At 37.5% G+C, this 22,325-nt stretch overlaps 1 protein-coding gene across 1 annotated transcript; it reads right to left on the bottom strand.

The window, feature by feature from the left end:
• Positions 1-4,225: 4,225 nt before the first annotated feature.
• prkcha (protein kinase C, eta, a) lies at positions 4,226-21,616 on the bottom strand. Its single transcript, XM_059566031.1, has 14 exons — positions 20,751-21,616; positions 16,714-16,777; positions 15,930-16,083; positions 15,328-15,362; positions 15,141-15,223; positions 14,761-14,890; positions 14,516-14,649; positions 14,092-14,232; positions 13,414-13,587; positions 10,075-10,229; positions 9,108-9,246; positions 6,632-6,820; positions 5,031-5,177; positions 4,226-4,925 (listed from the first exon to the last, which is right to left on the bottom strand). The coding sequence occupies exons 1-14, from the start codon at positions 21,099-21,101 to the stop codon at positions 4,680-4,682; spliced, it is 2,142 nt and encodes a 713-aa protein (XP_059422014.1). The 5' UTR covers positions 21,102-21,616; the 3' UTR covers positions 4,226-4,679.
• Positions 21,617-22,325: the final 709 nt, after the last annotated feature.

Raw genomic sequence — 22,325 nt, forward strand, 5'->3', positions numbered from 1 at the left:
TCGATGGTGCATCTGTAGAAGGTGTACATGATGGGGGCCGGGGCTCTGGCTCTCCTCAGTTTGCAGAGGAAGTAGAGACGCTGTTGTGATTTCTTGGCCATTGCTGCGGTGTTTTCAGTCCAGGAGAGGTCCTCTGTGATGTGCACACCCAGGAACTTGATGCTGCTCACTCTCTCCACAGTCACACCCTTGATGGTCAGAGGAACGTGCTGAGTGTGTGCTCTACTGAAGTCTACAACAATCTCATTTGTCTTCTCCACGTTCAGAGAGAGATTGTTGTCACTGCACCACTTGGCCAGGCGGCTCACCTCACTCCTGTAGTTTGTCTCATCTTTGTTGCTAATGAGACCCACCACAGTCGTGTCATCTGCAAACTTAATAAAGAGGTTGGAGTTGTGTGAAGGTGTGCAGTCATGGGTCAGCAGAGTGAAGAGGAGGGGGCTCAGCACACATCCTTGGGGGGCCCCAGTGTTCAGTGTAATGGTGCTGGATGTGTTGCTGCTGACCCGTACTGCCTGAGGTCTTCCAGTCAGAAAGTCCAACAGCCAGTTGCACAGCGAAGTGTTGAGCCCCAGCTGAATCAGTTTGTAAATGAGCGGTTGAGGGATGATTGTGTTGAATGCTGAACTGAAGTCTATGAACAGCATTCTGACATATGAGTCCTTTTTGTCCAGATGTATGAGTGCTGAGTGGAGGGTAGTGGCGATGGCATCATCGGTCGACCGGTTGGACCGATATGCAAACTGGAAGGGGTACAGGGAGGGGGGGGGGGGCAGAATTGATGTGGTGCATGACTAGCCGTTCAAAGCACTTCATGAGGATGGGGGTAAGTGCAACAGGACGGTAGTCATTGAAGCAGGATGGAGATGGCTTCTTCGGAACTGGAATGATGGTTGTAGTTTTGAAGCATGTGGGAACAACAGCCTGACTCAGTGAGATGTTGAAAATGTCTGTGAAGACATCAGTGAGTTCTGCTGCACAGTCTTTCAGTACACGCCCAGGGATGTTGTCAGGACCCGGAGCTTTGCGTGCATTGATCCTGCTGAAGGATCTCCTCACGCTGTCTGAGGTCAGCGTTATCACCTGGTCACCGGGAGGAGGTGGAGTCTTCTGTGCAGTGGTGCTGTTTTGTTGCTCAAAGCGAGCAAAGAAGGTGTTCAGCTCGTTCAGTAGAGAGATGTTGCTGTCACAGGTCCGTGGTGGGGGCTTGTAGTCCGTAATGGTCTGTATCCCCTGCCACAGGTTCCTAGTGTCTCTGCTGTCGCTGAATTGATGAGCTATCCTCCTGGAGTGCTGTCTCTTAGCCTCTCTGATGCCACGGGACAGGTTGGCCCTAGCTGATCTCAGGCCCACCTCATCTCCAGCTCTGAAGGCAGCGTTTCGTGTCTTCAGGAGTCTGTAGACCTCCCTTGTCATCCATGGCTTCTGGTTGGCCCGGACAGTGATGGTTTTTGTGACCGTTACATCATCAATACACTTGTTGATGTAGGCAGTGACAGTCTCTGAGTACTCCTGGAGGTCAGTGGTGTTATTGCATGTGGCAGCCTGCTTAAACATGTCCCAGTCAGTTGTGTTGAAGCAGTCTTGAAGAACCTCTGATGATCCTTCTGGCCACACTTTAATCTGTTTGTAAACTGGTTTGGCGACTTTAATGAGTGGTCTGTATGCAGGCATTAACATGACAGTGATGTGGTCTGAGGCTCCGAGGTGGGGGAGGGCTTTGTAAGCTCCTCTCTGTGTGGTGTAAACAAAGTCCAAAATGTTATTACCTAGTGTTGGAAAGTTAATGTGTTGGTGTATTTTTGGAAACACACTCTTTAGGTCAGCATGGTTGAAATCTCCAGCTATGATGAGAAAAGCATCTGGGTGTGCTGTCTTCTGCTCACTGATGTGCTGGTACAGTTCATTTAGTGCGTCGTTCCTGTTGCTGATGATGTTGAACGGGGGAATATACACCGAAATTAGCAATATAGCAGTATATTCCCTCGGCAGATAGAACGGCCGGCACTTAATAATCATAAACTCCACCAGGGGTGAGCAGTGTTTGCTGATCACAACAGTATCGCGGCACCACGCGTCATTGATGTAAATACAAAGCCTGCCGCCGCGGGTTTTTCCTCCCACGACGAGAGCTCTGTCTGCTCGATAGCACGTCAGCTGGTCGAGCTGAATAGCGCAGTCTGGAACGCTGTTGCTGAGCCATGTTTCCGTGAACACAAAAACACAACAGTCTCTTACAGTCCTCTGAGTTGAGCGTAGTAATCGAATGTAGTTTATTGTCCAACGAGCGTGCGCTAGCGAGTACGATGGTGGGGATAGATGGCTTGTGTGGATTAGCCGTTAGCCTAGCCCGGATACCTCCGCGTTTACCCCTCTTCTGCTTCCTCTCACACCGCTTGTGGCACCTCAGCTGTGGGCGAGATGCAGTAGTGGGGGTCGGTGATGGTGAAGGCCTCCTTAGCAGACCGAGATCCCGCAGCTGTTCTGCGTGCGCGGAGTTTAACTGTAAAAATGCGGTTCTGCCGAAATCGAGCAGAAACTCGCGACTGTATTTGCGCTTACAGACAGGTAGATGCGACGACGACGTACAAAAACACTGCGACTCACAAGACAAAAAACACGAAAACACCGTTCTGTCGGGACAGAGAGAAGCCGCTGCGTATGGACGCGCCGCCATCTTGGTTGAACTGCAAGAACCATTCAAAACTGGAGACATATAACACAAATTGTATTGCATACTGCAGTGAGGGAAAAAAAACAAGTAATGCAGGGAACAAAATAATCTCACAGCATGAATGGTCTGATATGAAGAGATCAGCCATCTTAGGCCTGCACCTTTTCTGGGAAGAAAACCATCACCAGTGTCCACAGTGAACAGGTGCTTACAAAGGACTACAGCACAAGAGATGTGTTTGGCAAAAGATGGAAATATATTACAAGATGAATAACAGAATGATATTAAGCAGGATACAGATAATAATTGTGCTAACTGGCATTGAAGGATCAGGAAACTCCACTGTGTAATAGACTGTAATAAGAGGAGTAATCCAAGCTCCACAAAAGAGTGTCCTTGACCATTCAAGGATTTCTGCCTACCTCTGCATTGCCAAAGAGTGTAAATGGCTCTAAGAGCATAAGATAGCTCTCTGTTTGTTAGTCTTCAGGGTTGTAGTCTCCCACAGGAAAGTGGGCTGCTGACGTTGATTCTCCAGGAAGGCATGGGGCAGGGCCAGACTAGTAAGGGCAAGTTGCTTAATGGGATCTCCCATGACATCTCCAATGTTTTTCTCACTCAGTACCAAAGGTCTGTTGCTAATCTTGTTTGCCACCATTCAAATGTAAGCATGATATAGCAAAAATTAACAGCCCATTTTTCTTTTTTTTAACTCAGGCAGGTGAATAATGTTCAGGGAGAGAAGGCAAAGACAAATAATCTAAAAAACAAAATAAATTTAAAAACAGGATTGTCATTAGTACAATGTTTTCTTCAAAGCTTGACTCCCTGGAAAAAAAATACATCAGCAGTCAATCTTAATCTTTTTTTTTTTTTTTAAGTTGATGAGGATAGTGTTTCTCATTTGATTGGCTGCATCATCTTCCATTTTCATTGTGAAAAAAAACTGCCTAAAATGAGTTCTTGGCCCTGTGTGACACTGTGTCACCACTGGACCCAGCCTTCATGCAATAAGTAGCACAAGTGCATGTGGAGTATATTAAATAGAATGGGACATCAGTTTACTGTCAGGAATTTGTGTTGCATCTCGCATTGACAGAATGACAAAAGTTGTACTATGATTTTTACAGAAACACCAATTTGGCAAAATGTAACAAACTGACATAAGAATTTGGAAACACTTGTCAAAAACTTGGTCTTAGATGGTCTCTCAAACCAGCAAAGGATACTATAAACTGTGTTTGACTGAAATTACAAACTTTTTTGCACACTCCTACAGACACAAAAAGTAATAATGTGAAATCATTGCCAAATATGTACAGGCACGAAAGCCAACACCAACAGATATTTTACTCTGCTCGGACTGAGAAAATCCAAATGAATAACATTGAAGAAAAATCAAGAGACACTGCCCTCAATATAAACTGGTCAACATCTCACCTGACTGTGTTAACCTTTAAACCCTCAGAACAACAGTGGGGAGATGTCTTTTGATGAAGTCACAAGGTGAAAAACGCAGAGAACGCAGAGAACTCAATACTGCAGCCTTCCTCAAAAATAAAACACCTCTAAAGATGCCAGAGTTTAATCATGGGTGAAATTCTGACCTGAAATGTTATAACAAAACAACAAACAGCACAGATGTACAAATAAACATGAACATATCTTATAAAACTAGAGTTTCCATTAAAAATGCATTTTCAGAGCAAGGTCAGCAAGTGCAGAGGGATCAAATCAAGTTTCTTAAGCATCCAGATATAAACACTGTTAAAACAGCTACAGTAGCAACAGGACAGACAAGTTCGCCTGTTGTTCAAATTTGTGTAAACTGCTGTCTTACAGGATGGAGTGTCTCATGGAGATCTTTGCAAATCACTGTTGTTCAAAAGCATAAGCATAGGCCAAAAGAATCTTATAGCTTAGGCAAAGACCAAAAAGCCTTTAACCAATTTTAATACAATGGTATTCAAATGTTTCTTTAAACTGCTCCTGAAAGTTTCTATTGTCACAATTTATTTGGTTCTATCAAATCACAGAATTCTCCTGAGTTCTGTTCGTTCATGACATCACACATTTCTTCAGCACTGCTTTGCAAATCTGAAACCACTTTCAGCAGTTCAGGGGAAGTAAAGGAGAAGTCACGGAACTCGTCCTGATTGATGGATGGGATGATGGACTCATCGATGGGCGTAAAAGTAGGATCCTCTTGGGTGAAGTCAGGATCAAAGTTATTCACATCTTCTGCAGTTTTCTGGATTTTCGATTTGAAAATATATTTATATAAATAAATCTGCATTTACATCTCTAATTAATTTGATTATTATTATTTAGTTCAACATTTACATCTAAAACTCACAATTCTGGGCTTGAAAGGTGGTTCAAGCTCTCGCTGGTTAAGTTTGTTCCAGTCAATGCTTGTAAAAAACGGGTGACTGGTTACAACGCTCTCTCCACCCTCGGCAGCCACACAACCCAGACGACGGGATGGATTTTTTGTCAGAAACTGCGAAAAATAAAACCAAAAAATGATGTCATGCATATGTCTATCAAACATTCTTCTAACTTTAAATGCAAAAAACTAATACACACAAGATATATCAGTTTACATTACTAAAAAGAAATACACTAACCAAAAATATGATGGAGTCCAAATCTATTGAATGTTGAGAATCCTATCAAATCTCCACAGTGAGATTAAACCTACAGTATGTCACATCCGTTATCAGACTCAATTCCTCAGAGAATGTGTATGACATAACACTCAACACTCGCTAGTGGGAGGTTGTGTCTAGAGTATCAATGTGTGGTATCAAATGTAACCAAATCAGATCAAATCAAATTAAATCCTGCCCTCCTATAGGCATCTAAAACAAACATACATGTGTACACACAAATACACACTCTCTCTAGGTAAATCTGACACCCATTAGGAAGCACAGCTGGCTACCAGACCTCATCGACTAATTACTTTAAAAGGATAATAACAATAGTAACAATTTTAAGATTCTGCCAGTTAAGCCAATAGACATGTTCATTTTATAGCCAATATCAGAATTGTAAATTAAACCAATAAAATAGTCAAATCAATCATTTTTAAATGTTAGAATTGAAATTAGGCATCACAACTTTATAATATACATGAAAGAACTGCTACCACATAATTACTGTTTTTAAATATTAACTTTAGGAGAGTGTTATATAACAGCAAATTTAATTTGTATGGTAAAATGTAGATTAGTTAAATGTATAATTAAATATCCAATATTGGGCGATGCTGATAAAAAAATTTTTTTTAATAAAAAATAAAAAACAGTATGGTATGGTATATTGTCCATTGTTTCTTACAATTGTTCGTGTCTAGTCTGTCTACACCACAGCTGTGCAACAGGACTGGGGTCTGCTATTCCAGAAATAGAATGCTTTTAATCCACTCTATCGATCTATTCTCTGACTGCTGTAGGTCAAGGTCATGTTGGATGACCCAAAGATTTTTTATCTCAGGCAAATATCGTGACATTCTGTTGTGGAATTTCCAGATTAAACTGGGAATTTATTGGTCCTTCAATAAATAAAAGGGAGAAAAAAAATTCTTCAGGATTATTACCGGCAGTGAATCTCCTTCACTATTCCTCACAGTGAGCGCAAACACTAAAGAATAAGAGCAGGGGGTTGCGTGCATGTGTACATTTGATGTGAAGGGTTTTTATTTTTAGCTACAGTCATGTGATAGCAGTGGATTGTGGATCGAGGCTAAATATAGTTATGCAAGAGGAGCACGAGGAACTGAGAGAGATCAGATGGGAGGTATTTACTGTTTACTGATGTTCATTGTTGCATGAACTGAGAGTTTAATTCACACCATATGCATCCCACCAATCAGGACAGATAAGCAATCACAGATCTATTGAAGTCAGTTCATGTCTGGATGACTCCAGGGCTCTTAAGCAAACAGCTCACCCCTTTTAGTATGTCCACAGCATTTGTGCTGAGCCAGGATGCGTAGATGATCTCTTCAGTCAGGATGGACTCAAAAAGGTCATCCTCATTCTCTGCCTCAAAGGGGGCGTGGCCAGAAAGCATCTCATACAGCAGCACACCGAGAGCCCACCAATCAACTGACGGGCCATACAGCATCTCCTGAAGGATCTTCAGGACCATATAAAAATTACATTTAGGACATCCTGCCTTATTTCTCTCTCACACACACACACACTTCCACACTCATCACGCACTTCCATAGATTATCCATTCACCAAAAACTAACAGACACCAAAAGAAGCAGTTTATATCTACAATATTGCTTATTATATTATATTATATTATATTATATTATATTATATTATATTATATTATATTATATTATATTATATTATATTATATTATATTATATTATATTATATTATATTATATTATATTATATTATATTATGAAAGAACACAGGTGTGAATGAGGAGTTTTTTAGTATCACTTCATTGCTATTATAGTACTTATTCATATTTAGGAATTAGGATATATTTACAGCTTTAAGTTTTAATAATTTTATGTAATTTTGTTTAAACAAGCTTTAAGTTTTTGTAATTTTATGTAATTTTGTAAAACTTCACCTTAATCAAATAAAATTGTTTTGATTTTCATTTTTTCATTTTGTTTAGGAAACAGTAAATGAAAATGTTTCTGAATTTTTTCTATTTTTGTTCATGGGTAAAAAATGAGACTATGCTTTAATATTTGTTTTGAATGTGTGGTGCAGCGTTGAAACGCCCCTTTCATCCCTTCTGTACTGCACCGATATGTTTCAACCACAAGCTTATTTCATTTGCAACAGGAGGGAAGCGGCAGTCGAGCCAAGTTTTTTAGTCCTGCGGATTCTTTGCTAGCGGTGCTTACAAGATAAAAAATATACATAATATATTTTCATGGCTGCAGCATGTTATTGACAAAACAGAAATGACTTTATGCAAAATGCATTTGAATGATACTGTATGTGATCCACAACGACATGGAATATAACAGCCTACTGATTTTTAGCCTGCCCAACTGATTTTATTCTATGCCTATTTAAGAAAAACCTCACAAGTAACATGTTTTCATTTGCTATTACAAACAACAGCTACTGAAGCTTATCTTGTAGAGTGCACTTCTGCACTTCTCTGGTCGGCAGATCACAATCCGCATGCGCCATCCCGATAAAAGCTTCAGCTCCATCGGTTTTGGTTGTAAGACACCCTCAATAACAACAAAACGTTACAAAACTCTGTTGTCAAATAAGGGTGTGCTTTCTGCCATCTCATTCTCCCTGAACTTCTTTCTGAAATGTGTCAGAAATGAACCAGTCTCATGCATCACAGACCATGTCTATAGAAAGCTCGACATGTCTACTTTTAAAAGAAACAATTTAAATAGAAAAAGATCATTTTATGTTTATGTAATTCATATGAAACCAACAAGAGGTGCAGTGTTTCCCGTCTGAACTCATTATCTGAAATGTTGTTATACCCACACTATATTTGTACAGTCATCATCCACGGAATTTGCGAATTCAGTTCATAATTCCAAAGTATATACTATAATTTGGATTTAAGAATTGCAGTAGACTAACTGTGGTGAAAACTTAAGTAAATACTTATTATAAATAATTATTATAGTATTTTGTTTTAAATATTTGAATATTTAATATTTTTATTTTAAATATTTATAATTTATGTGGGGTTGGGTTTTTCCCATGAAAATGTTATGTAAAAAAAAAAAAAAAAAATTCTGCTGTTGTTTGTAATGAAAACATGTTACAGTTTTTTTTTTATACAATGAGTAGGCAAAAAATGTGTAGTATCATATTTTATTCCATGTAGTTGTAGATCACATAGGCTAAAGTAAAATTCAAATGCCATTTTATTGGTTATGAATAAATTCATTTCTGTTTTGTCAATAACATGCAGCAGCCATGAAAATAGAAATTAATAGTTTTTATCTTGTAAATTCTGCTTGCAAAGAATCCACTGGATTAATAAATTCGGCTCTGCTGCCACTTCTCTTCTGTTAAAAATGAACTGAGCTTGTGGTTGCCGCGTATCGGTGCAGTACAGAAGGGATAAAATGGGCATTTCATTAGTGCCCACACATTCAAAAACAAATATTAAAGCATAGTCTCATTTTTTACCCATGAACAAAAATATTAAAAATCCAGCTAAATTTTTTCAAACTGTTTCTCAATGCTCTTTATTTCTTTTTAAGTAGAAAATGAAATGACCAACAGATACAGGGACCGTTATGTGTGTTGAAACTAATAATTGCAGTGAATGTGACTGGAAGTTGCTTAAATTCAACTGACACAATGTGAATACAGCACAACACTTCTGACTCTTCTTAAAGTTTGTGATGCATAATTTTGTGTGAATTTTAGACAACCACTAAATGGGTGGAGTGTTTGATTCACCTCTGGAGCAATGTAGTCTGGGGTTCCACAGAAGGTTCCTGTGACAACACCTTCAAACATCCCCTCCTTACACATGCCGAAATCTGCCAGTTTACAATGACCATCCTTATCCAGCAGAACATTATCCAACTTCAAATCCCTGAAATAATACATATACACACATGATAATATGCCCAGATTCAGTCCCTTATGGCAGAGAGAGAGAGATTTATGTTAATAATTTTTTTATTTACTTGGTAAAACACTTCTGCATGAAAACCTGCATTATAATCTTTCCAAAAGAAAAATTACAAATGGCACTTTATGTCAAAATGATTGTTTTCGTCTGACACAAATACATTCAAAATAATGCTTTTACTTTGTCATACATTCATATTCAGTCCATTGCATGAACTGCATGAATGCTGATATTTTGCCATTTTTCTATTATGAGAATTGATGTAAGCTACCTCATATTTTGCTCTCTGCTTCTGTGCCAGTGTTGTTTTCAATTCAAAGCAGTATTACACTGCAGCTTTCAAGGTCTATCTGCTAAACGTTTGTAATAATGGAAATGCTGAGGTAAGAATCAGTCTCATAGTGTTAATAAAGCTCAGAGGACAGAGAAGTGGCAATTAAAAAGAGAAGAGAAAGGAAAACACTTCAGAGAACATAGAAAAAACACACTTACAGGAATAGTTAAACCGAGAAACTACATTTCTATCATCATTTGCTCAGCCTCATGCTGTTCTAAACTCCTTTGACTTTTCTACTTCATACAACATCACAAGAGAATGAATATTGATGTAGATCCAGGACAGCAGTTTGGAAAATGGCAGCTTGAACATTCAGCTAAACTGCACCTTTCATGTTCCATTTAAAGAAAGTCAAACGTGTTTAGAACAAGGGGGAGTAAATGATACCAGAGATTTCATTTTAAATTAAATTTCCTTTTATTTTCTGGCTTGAGTGCATTTGTCTGTCTAACCTGTATATTATTCCCTTGCTGTGGAGGAATATGAGAGCAGATGTGATCTCCGCTGTGTAGAATCTGGCTCTGTTCTCCTCAAACTTCCTGGATTTCTGAATGTGAAACATCAAATCTCCCCCATTCACAAACTCCATTACAAAAAACAGACGCTCCTGTGAAAGGATTAGGAAATTAAGATAAAGATTTCGTTAAAAGACAACAACAAACACCAGCTTACCACCTTCAACATCAGGAAATACAGCTCCTTACAGGGAGGCTTTTGACAAAGCATGTTACAGCCAATAGAAGATTTATGGGAGAGACAGACAAAGCAGAAACATAAATACTGTTTAGTCAAGTGAAGAAGACTGCAGGAAACACAGGATTATGGGATTGTGAGGGTTGGAAGGTGATCTGAAACGAAGTGCATCATAAGTTTGAACTGACAACACTAAGTACCTGTTTGAGTTCAGCACAGGCAATGCTTTAAACTCAGACCGCACACCCAGGGACCACCCACAGTTGGTTTACTGACCGTATGATGCATGATGCACACATAACAGGAAAGCGCTTGTGAAATGCAATGATTTTCAGTTTGTGAAATATGAAATATTTAGTTGTGTAAGATGGGGGAAGATGCCCACAATAAGAACAGTGTGCATTTACTGCTACTAATTTATTATGGGTTTTTTACAAACATTTACAGAGACTGAGGAATTTTTTCCATACCAATCTGTTACTGTGGTACGTTCCATTTAAAATTTATCTTCCACTAAATGTCACATTAAAAAAAAACTAAATTGACTGTGGATGGCTGCTTTTCATCACTCAGACAGTTTCTTCCTGTCTATGCGAGTGGCTGTTCACCAGAATAAGCTAAGATTTGGATCATCAAAAAGCCCTGACCACATCCATCACATTAACAAACACAGACATGCACATTCACTGTGCAACAGTCCCACACACCGCAGGACTTTTGCCACCACATTGCAGTGCTATCTAACATAACCTCGCCCCAGAGGGTCATGAGTGTGCTTTGTATGTCGCTCACGTGTGGGGGGTTAAGAGATTGATTGTGTGCGTCAGGGCTGCGGAGGAGCAGAGACAAACCGGTTCATAAATTCCTTTCCTCATTACAAACACACTACATACATCGGCAAGACCTTGAGGATGTTCCTGCACATCCATGATCACATTGACTCTGCAGTAATAAATCCAGAGAGGTCATCATGTCAGATCTGTTCTGCTGGACAGAACATGAAACCTAAGTCTTCAAATAATTTTGCAATCAGTGTTTGAGTGCATTCTTTCAAAAACCTTGCGTACACTCAAGGTAATTCAATTAAACACTGTAGCTACAGTGTGCGTGTTTCAGTTGGCTCTGGTTTCACACCGGATTCACACTAGATGCAAACAGAGCAAAAATGGTGCATATGCAGAGCTGAACCGTGGCTGGTTTACAGCAAATACAGACAAGTACCGTTCATTCAAGTGACGTTTTTCAGGTGACTGTCTGTCATGTGCTTTGATATGGGCAGCATACTTTATATTGCGGCCGTGTTTCCCTCTGTCACGTGTATATAACATGTTGTAAATATAGTTTTCATGATTAAAAAAAAAGTTATCTTAACATTAATACATGCCTCTAGTTTTAATCATTTTAAACAAGCCTTTGACGTTTGGACAATAACTCCTAGCAGTGATATGTTTTCGTGTAGTTGATTCTGTGCTTACTCTAATATTTTTTGTTTTTTTTAAATGTTGTAGATTTAAGAAGCAAATGTGAATCGCAAAAATTATTGAATATATTTTGAGGCAAAGGGTCTTCTTAATGATTTTTTTGGTTTAAGATAAAGCAACAGTTTTTTTTTAAATAACGAGAAGAATATGTAAAAGTGTGGTATTTGGGGTAAAAAGCGCACCTACTGTTAGGGCTAAAGGCACAGTAATTAACATGATTATTAATAAATGACTGACATTTCCATTTGTTGACATGACATGGATAGATTCAGATGATAAATATCATATATTATGTTGAGTGTCCACCTTAGAGATAATCACCATGTTTATTATGGGATCTCCTTCAATGCTTTCAGAATCTTTACTTTTTATTTGGTTTCAGTCTTTTAAAATATATTTTTATATTAACATTTTAATGACAGTATAGGCAATTTATTTAACATTATTTATCAAAATAAACAGAAAATCGAGTGTTGTAAAAAAAGATGCACTGCTTACGTGTGTGGTGTGAAACCGGTGTCATGGCGCCCATGTTAACAGATTAGAGCATTCAAACCGCATGCAGAGGTGGCACGGCATCACGTGACAGGAGTAGAGCAGAAGCTGTAGTGCCCCGATCGGTTTGGCGCCAAGTCTATTTTTGCTGCACCGTAAGTGAGGTGTTTCGTTTTCACAATAACCATATGAAAAAATAAAATGCACGAGAAAACATCACTTCCACAAGTTTTTGCCCAAACTTCAAAGGTCTGTTAATTGAATAAACCTAGAAGCATTTGTTAACTTTTGAACCATACTATAGTTACTTGAATTCATTTGTTGTGGTAATTCTATAGTCACCGTGGTAATGTAACAACAATAATAATATAAAAAAATTACTATTTTCTACAGCTATATGGTATATTATACTACAATACACTACAGTTTACTGTAATAAAAACTAAAGAATACCACAGTATTTATTACAGTTTATCAGTTCACTATAGTTAATACTACAAGTATGTTGTAGCATTCATTAACAAAGTGTTGTAAATACAACAATATATACAGTATAATACATTTTACTATAGTATGGTTCAAAAACACTATAGTATTTTTTCATGTGGGATATCAAAGCACATGGAACACATGGCATTGGTGTTCGGAGGAGAACGCTGGAAAATATGACAGAAGTGACGATACTTGTATTTATTTGCAGTACACAAGCTGCGGATCAGCTGCGTGCGACAAACGCTGCCAGTATGAAAGCAGAATGTGCATGCGCTGCTCCTGCTCTGCTTCCGCATCCAGTGTGAAACAGGAATAAGACTGTAAAAGCTACGTTAAGGGATTCAGCGCTGACCTCTCAAGTCTAGAGGCTTCAAGCAAAACACACGACACAAGCAGATTATAGCAGACCTCTGATTTGATCTGGGTCTGCTCTCTCAACGTGGAAGTAATGCAAAGTAGAAAGCAACAGAGAAGACATATTGATGAAGCATAAAGTGTTTAATTCTCTACTGCCCCCTACTGATGATGTGAAGGCCACATGCTCTCATTTAAAGAACAGAATATACAGAATGATCCTATTTTATATACATAAATTAAACTAGGTTAATCTGTGATGTGTGTGTTCCTCACCGGTGTCTGGAAGCAACAGTACAGCTGAGTGAGGTACGGATGAGTGGAAGCCAAGGATAACACTCGTTTTTCTGTCATAGTGCACTCAACATCATCATCCTGCAGTATGATGTCTTTCTTCAGCACCTTCACTGCAAACACCTGATCTGAACCATTCAACCGGACCAGCATCACCTATTTACACACAACACCAACAGCATGACTTGGGAAGTATCTTTCATTTCATTTGTATTCACTATGAATTTCTAGCACAAAATTTTCAGCATAATATTTTAATATGAGACAACACAGTGCACTTGAGGTATATCACACAATTTAGAAGTCACTTGCACAGCAATAATCCAATGTTCTTTTGTTGTTGTTTTTTCAGAGCATATCATTTTTTATGTACACCAAATAAAAACGTATCAGATAGTTATATAATATTATATATAATATTAACACTGTAACATAATAATTGCCATATTATATCATATTATAGTTTTTAAACAGGTCAGTGACTGTACAATGCAATTCCTTTTAGATAAGAATATAAAATTCACATTGGAATCATTTGTAATACCTAAACACATTCACATTGAAATTGTGTGAATATTTTGTGTAACAAATAGTCTGCATTCATTGTGCTACACAGTCATACTGGACCTGATTTACAGAGGAATATTCTTAAACACAGACCTTGCCGAAGCTGCCTTTTCCCAAAACCTGCAGGAGTGTGAAGTTTGAGATTCCCAGCTTTCGACTTGGCTCTTTTTTAGATTTTCCTCGATCTCGTCTCATACTCAATGCACGCGATTGAGCATCCATACCTGAAAGACCCTGAGAAGAGAGACAATATTTTGACTTTTACTCATTCAGTACATTTTATCTTTCAGTATTAACTATTCTGTTGATGGTCTTGTGCTTCTTCACATAATTTCTCAGTTTACTTAACTAAAATTGATTTTTTTCCCATTTTCAGTGCATGCAACCAAGAAAAATGTAATTTATGTGTGATGTCAATAAAGCACATTAAACTTAAACAAAGAGATTTACACACACAGACAGATCACATATTTTACATTTGAAAAGATTGAGTGTGTATTTGCACATGTGTATTTACCATTGAGTTGCGTTTGGTCAGTCCTCCCGGCTGAAGGCCCATTTCTGCCAGTTTATTGGCCAGTTCTACATTGTTGACTCCACAGTTTGGGGCAACATTTCCCTTACAGCGGATATGGACGTTCATTTTACAAACTACAGATGTAAACACACAACACACCAGATGAGCCTCACAAAACAGTTTAAATAAAACTGATGGATATATTAATTATGACCAAGATGGGTGACAGAAAGAGAGAAAAGTACTTTTGCAGTGCAATCCTTGCCGTACAATGCCCCACAGCAAAGAGCCACAGTGGTCACAGAAGGTAGGGACCTTATAATTGTGGATGTTAAACTTATGAGGAACATTTATACTGAAACCCTGATTTGTAGTCTGTAAAAAGAAGCAACAGAACATAGAATAAAAAAACACAGCAGAAAATTTAGGCAATTCTATTTCTGACCAGCAGGTGGAGAAATGACATCTGTGTTTTTATGACAGCCAGAAGTCACTTCACCAACTGGTCTCTGTATGTGTTTACAGTAATTCTATGACCTTAATTTCTAAAATTGTCCACAGAAAACACACACACAGACAAAGATGTACTACGAAAACGTTTTAGGGTTAGGGTTGCGTTCATTACCTGTTCCTTGGCAGGTTTCTTCATGCGTGGACAGACTGTAACCACAAACTGATGGCATCGCTTGTGTACTACACAGGTGCACACTAACAAGCACAGGCAGAAACACACACAGCTGATTATAACCTATAATACAATCAATTTAAACATGGATAATGTCGATTATTAAAGAGACAGAGTGTACACTTACCTTGACATTGGTAGCCCTGTTTTCCAAAAACACCCCTGGAACAAAAACACAAAAAACCTAATGTACAATTAAAATATAACAAAGTTGTCCAGCCACTCACTTCAAGCATTTATATACAAAATGTAAAACACTTTTACACTGTAATTTATATTGTTCTCAATTTTTGATTAGAATAATAAACTATTTTTTTTTAGAAAAGTAGTTTTTCATACAATGCTAAATGCAGTTCTTTCTCACAAACCCTCACAAAAATGAGTTATTAAAAAAGGGGCAACACTTTACTTAAAGCCTTTAAATGTATATAATGCATTATAGATGTTTTGGTGCATTATTTATGCCTCGTAATGCACCTTATAATGCATTTTGCAATCTAATTAATAATTGTTACTACAGTTAAATCATTATAACAATTATCAATTTGTTGTTACACTATGCATTTTTAATTTAGTTATAAGTATTTACAACAAGATATAATGTATTACAATGACTTATGTGCCCTTTAATGGCCCTTTATAATGCATTATACATAAAGGCTTCAAGTGGAGTGATACCAAAAAAGTTTTATAGAAAATGTGAGCATTTATGTGACAAACGTTCACTACCATATAAATTCTTTGCAGTGGAAGCAGAATGTTGGTTGCTTTAGGAAGGTAGACATGAACTTGTGTCCATTTACTTGGTGGATTTTTCTTCTAACTGCCTGCTGCCGTTTTCGGTTAAATTCTTTATAGGGACGCGTGTTTCCGCCAGCATCATCTAAACACAGAAAAACAGAAAAGGTTTTATTATTTCATGATCTTCTTACAATACATAGGTATTTCCTGTAATGCCATGGAACATTCTGCTGACTCTGTGAGGGGGAAGAGAGACCGATTAGGAGCCCCTGTTTCTAGTCTATTCTCTGCAGGCCTAACCACAGGCCTTTAAAGGAAGCCAGCTTCACAGCCCATGCACAGCGGGTGTGCGATTCGCACATCACATACACTTCATGCATAAGATGCTCTGACAGAAGCTCTTTCTAAAAAAAACTGTGACTGAAGATGGCTTATTGTGTCTTAGCATGTGTCGACAAGTCTGGTAGAATGTTAACATTTAGTTAGAGATATCTCAACAGCAAGTGGAAGAAATGAGTGTGTGCATTAGTACATGTATGCGTTTCCACCATTGTGGCTTAGACAGTGCGATTCATCAAGAAGAGTTCTATATTTAAATTTTTTACTCTATCATTGGCTATGAAACAGGCCGTGTGTTCTTCATACAGACTGTCAAATGATGCTTGATGCTTTTAAATGTATGATTAAATTTGAACTTCTGCATGAAAAGATTTAAAACAAATAGAACAACAACAACAAAAAAGTAAAGATAAAAATGAGAGGTGGGACTCACCGTCTATAAATGTACCTGTGAGACTAACCAGGATGTAGACCTTACCCTCAGGTTCAAGGTCAACCTGCAACACACACAAAAGAAAGATATTATTCTAGACATTGAATATTAAAGTTATTTTCACATTTTCAATGTAAGTTAATTCAAAGTTTAAATACTCATTTTGTATATATTTTTTTAATAATATTCTCCATTTGAAGATTAGTACATTGATCAAAACGATCAAACAACACCAACAAATGTATGGGATAAAAATGTTGAATAAATTCATACTAATACATTCAAATTTTCGCAGTTATTTGTGACAGTAAGAGTAATTTCTTGAGAAAGAAATACTTAACTATTGAACATAATTAGATTGATAATATTGAATGATATTCACAATAGAAATTACAACTTTTGTGACCTTTCAAGATTTCACGATTTCACATGATTTTACCAGGCCTTTCAGGAAGCACTTTTGAAGTTCCATGGCATTTTCAGTTTGTGTATTTAAAGTTTTGTGTATGAAATTTTTGTATGTCAAGATATACATATATTCAGGCAAACATGCACACATTAAAAATGACATCTCTGCCAAATACAAGCAATCACAAAACCCACTAGTACGTCCTCGGCAGTCACACTTTTACACCATGGAAAATGTAAATGATGTCAGGCAGAAGTGAAATATTAGAGCTGGACTATAGATCACTGTAGAGCAAAAAGAGAAGAGAGATAACGGAAAGACAAACTCAGAAATGGAACGAGACAGAAAGAAGTAAAAGGGGGGCGTTTATGAGCCCGTGGTAAACTCTCTGTAGAAAACCAACTTTGTGGGCGTGTGTCGACCTGCATGTCATACAAAGCTAAACACTGTTAGCTTCTCTATGTGTTACGACAGAATCATGGGTTAAAGAATTAAACTATATGGAAGAGATATTGCATGCAAACAGTAGAAGCAAGAGAGTGGCCAACCAGATCAGCCAATCAGAAAAGCTCTCTACCTGTCACTCATTTTGGTGGTGGTCTAAATACAAGTCTGATGATAATTAGCAAAACAGCACTAACAACATCTGCAGTTCCCATACAGGGAAGCTCATACAAACACAAACCCACTCTTACTTGTGTGTGCTGTTTTGAACTGCAGGTTTCACATACCATCTGTCCCAAAAGCCTGAGGCTCTACACAGAAACAAATACCTAAACTGAAAATTTGGCACAAAACACCCACATCCCAGTGAATGAAATCAGAGTATTATTAATTAGCGGTTATGTGACCTGCAGCTGTAGAATGAATAAAAATGGGGCCATGTATCTCAGAAGTCTTCTGAATTTCATCTGGAACCCAACAGAAGTTGATCATATGCACAATAACCTTTAAAAGTTTTCAGCTGGGAAGATGTTAAAAATTTTAAATGTTAAATAAAAATGTTTCTCATGAGTCTCTTACGTTCACCAATGCAGCATTTATTTAATCAGAAATATTAAAATAACAGTAATATCGGGAAATACAATGTTTTGATTTATTTCAACATGTTATCTGTGATGGCAAAGAATTTCCAGTAGTCACTACTCAAGTCACGTGTCACGTGATTTGGTAGTCAAGAAACATAACTGTTATTTTATTACATTAATATTATTATTATTAGTGTTTAAATCAGTTGTGCTGCTTAATATTTTAATAGAAACCCTGATATTTTTTTCAGGATTCTTCCAAAGTTCAAAAGAACAGCATTTATTTTAAACAGTAATCCTTATTTGAACATTTCCTGACTTATTTTTAAAAAAAAAATATTTTTTTTTTTTTGCAACAAACATACATTAAATTTGTATTTTATGCTTACATACGCTTAGTTTACATGACATTTTAATCAATGTCATACTTCCATCTAAAACTACTTACCTTTTTCTATTTTTTTTACGAACAATTCTATTTTGTGCATTGCAGTTTTTGAACTCAAAAAAACTGAGATTACATGTTAAAAAAATAGTCATTTAAAGTATGCAGTTTCCCTTATACATACAGTATAAGTTGAAGCTAAAATAACCCTAAGGCTAATAATAAAGTGCATCTTCATATTACTGTTCAATAGATTAACAAAGGTTCAGGACACGTACGGTAAAAACAAGATGTTCACTCTAAAAATAATGTCCCTGTGCATAACCATTCTGGGAAAGGAGAACTAATAGTACTTGGGCTGAATAATAAGGTTACAAGAAGACCTTCACCACTTCTGCTGAGGATAAGCAAGACAATTGGCATGTGCATGTTCAGCCTGATTACTGAAATGCTGACATCAATTGTTTAAGAACTACTGTGTCCTGGTGACCCTTTAGCAGTGTTAAGTTAACACACTGATATGAACTAGCTCTGAAGGCTGTGTATAGACATGGAAATTGTGGTGCTTAAACCCCAGATGATTACTAAAACCGCAGAGCTAGATTTTCAGCTGGTCTTAGCTGCAACCATCCCACGGAAAGTCTGAGATCTCAAACTCTGAGTGCACATACTGTTGATTGACTGTGCATTAAGCCCCGACTTGCTTTCATTAACCTCTGATCATGCATCAGGATCTGTGTCTAGAGCTACAGTCAAATTCCTGATTCTGGATCAGTAAGCATTGTTGCACCGTTGGGTGTAAGTGTGAACCCACACTGATGATGGTGGGGATGACAACCCTCATAACCAGGCTGCCGTTCACACACAAGGAAAAAACACAACAGCACTAAATAAAAGAGTCTAAACAAAGAAAAAACACAAGAGAACAAGACAAACAATAGAACACAATGCAATTCAACAAAGCATGACAAAAGGAATACAACACAATACAACAAAAGCAACAGTGTGAGGTTTAGGGGAAATTAGGGTAGTGGTGTAATACCAGTTCAGCCAATTAGAAATGAACAACAGGGATGAAATCACTATTGTACATGAACACCATCAACCCAAATAGGCAGATTTTCACTAAACTGAATAAATAACACAAGCTTTTCATGACTCATAACGCTAGTTTTTAATAAAATACATTTAAAGAAACATTTTTTTTTTTACTCTGCAGATGAAGAGAATTGTAACACTTTCTAATCTGCTTTTCTACTGAAGACACAAAGAGTGCAAAAAATCAAACAGGCCACATTTGCCACAACTGTGATAGAACAAGCTAATAAACTTCAAAACCAAACCGGTGTGCATAGGCCTATGTTTAACATACAATTGTTTTTCAAATGTTTACAATTTCATAGCAGTCATGTGGCTCAAACAGTAGAGCATGGCACTAACAATGCCAATATCAATGGTTTGAAAAGTTTTCAATCAAAATGCTTCATATTAAAAGTAGGTTGATAAGTGTGCGGTATGGAATTGGGGGATGAAAATTACTTTAAATGAGTAACTTCAATAACCATAATAAAATCATGCATACAGTTTAACATGTTTTCAAGTAGCGTTACAAGTTTCCTGGAAGTGGGGTTGATTGTAACAATGGCATTCTTTGTACCTGATGTAAATTTATTTACTTAATTCTAATAATAAAACTATCAGATTTCGAAACTTATTTAATTTATAATTTGCAAATATGCTAATACTGTATCAAAGTTACAGACATTGAAATAACATTACAACACAAAAACTTTTATTTTGTATTCTAGTTATGCTGACAGTTTATAGTCCATCACTGTCTTTCATTATGTGATTCATCTTTAGTGTGCACCGAAGTACTGTACTAAATACTGCTTTGCATTCTGGACTTGTTATCAACATGCACTTTTCTACAAACACAAATGTCTCCAATGCCATACAGATGCATAATAACATCAGCATCATCTCACCTCTATTCTGTATAGGACAACAACTCTATCCAGAGATGCTCACTGTCTGCCCCATCAGAGCAAACATAATTTGTTATTTCAGAACTTTTCAACCTAGGCTATATGATTCAAAGTGTCAAGTGTCAAATCAAATCTCCATTAGCTAAAACAATTTCTCACAATACTTAAGAAAGACGCAGTGTGTGACTAGGTGAGGGGAAAGCGGCTGTATGGTAAACATTCCTCACCCATCCTTCAAATGACTCCTCTCTGTTCGTGCTCTTCATCAGATCATCAAACTGGATGGTGCAGTTGGCCACGAAGTCATCGTACCCAATCGGTGCGTCATGAAAAACGGCCAGCTCTACTTGCTTGCCGTTGTTGACGTTAACGGAGAACTCCTCGTTATACGTGGGCATGTTTGTTTTCTGCTTGGTGTGCGTCTGTCCGATCTTATACTCGTCCACTTTCACTACGATGTACGGGTCCATGGTCTGGTTGGCCTTGCTGAACATCACTGCGTGTCGCATAGAGGTGGTCGTGGGCTTCAGGTCCACCGCTTCGCCGATGCGCAGCTTAAGATACCCGTTAAACTTCATGGTCTCCTCTAAACTCGAGCCTAGCAAATCTAAGCCTATTAGCCTAACTGACTTAGTGACTTTTAGACATTATATCACTCAAATGGGCAAGTGTAAATGCACAAACGCACATCAGTTAAAAGCCTGTGCATCTGAAACAAAAGCGCTGTTTGAAACACCTGCTTTGCGGAAGGACTGAGCCGAGTGGGCAGAATGGGGAAGTGGAGGAGTTCACGCCTGATTACGCGTCTCCCTCAAGGGACTCAAGTCACAATAATAAGTTTTTTCTCTCGTTATGTCTTAAAACCTTTCAGTTTTATCCGTTATTACGATCTCGCCTTTGCAAAGTTTTCATTGACACTTTCACAGTCCGTCCATATTTGCTGAACTTTGGACCCGTGTCAGACAAACCTTGGTGTAAAAACTTCTAAGTGCTTTATTCCAACCAGAGAAACTGAGCGGCTGGGCGCCGAGGAAATTGCAGAGAAACGGTCCAGATATTTTTCTTTAAACAAAGCCAAGAGTGGACAATATTTGTAGTACCTGTCTGCATCAACGGAATTCGGTTGAGAGCATAGAAACACCGCCACCTTTCGGCAGACTTTTTCGAAAGCAAGAGTTTCACGAATGCATTAGTTAAAATTATTAAATTCTTTAAGTATTAAAGAATGGGCAATTATAATTTGTTGTTATTATAAATAAACAATTAAATATAAAATGTACTTTGGATAAATTTACAATACACTGTACATTAAATAAATAAATAACATAATCAGCTTTTTTAATGCCTATATACATAAATCAGCAAACAAACAAATACATATATAAAGAGAATATATTACAAACCCGATTCCAAAAAAGTTGGGACACTGTACAAATTGTGAATAAAAACAGAATGCAATTATGTGGAAGTTTCACATTTCAATATTTTATTCAGAATACAACACAGATGACATCAAATGCTTAAATTGAGAAAATGTATAATTTTAATGGAAAAATAAGTTGATTGAAATTTCATGGCATCAACATGGTTCATGATTCTACTGGACTCGCATCATACCAAGAGCATATTTCCAAATTAACAAAAAAGCTGAATCAGAAACTCTATGTTTATAATAAGATAAGGTCGTATCTCTCTTCCTCAATCTCAGAAACTTACCTACATGCCATTGTGTTCTCAACAATGTCTTATTGTTTGCCAATATGGTCTCTCACTACAAAAGAAATCACCGAACCGATAGCACG

The sequence above is a fragment of the Carassius carassius genome, chromosome 14, assembly GCF_963082965.1.
Source record: "Carassius carassius chromosome 14, fCarCar2.1, whole genome shotgun sequence".
NCBI lineage: Eukaryota > Metazoa > Chordata > Actinopteri > Cypriniformes > Cyprinidae > Carassius > Carassius carassius.

What these genes read in the sequence shown, in the direction of transcription:
- prkcha (XM_059566031.1), bottom strand. Translation starts at nt 21,101, where the DNA reads ATGAAGTTTAACGGGTATCTTAAGCTGCGCATCGGCGAAGCGGTGGAC. An exon ending in TGACCAAACGCAACTCAATG is followed by an intron (nt 14,233 to 14,515) that starts GTAAATACACAT and finishes CTCTCTTCTCAG; the next exon opens with GGTCTTTCAGGTATGGATGC. An exon ending in GAAAAGGCAGCTTCGGCAAG is followed by an intron (nt 13,588 to 14,091) that starts GTCTGTGTTTAA and finishes GTGTGTAAATAG; the next exon opens with GTGATGCTGGTCCGGTTGAA.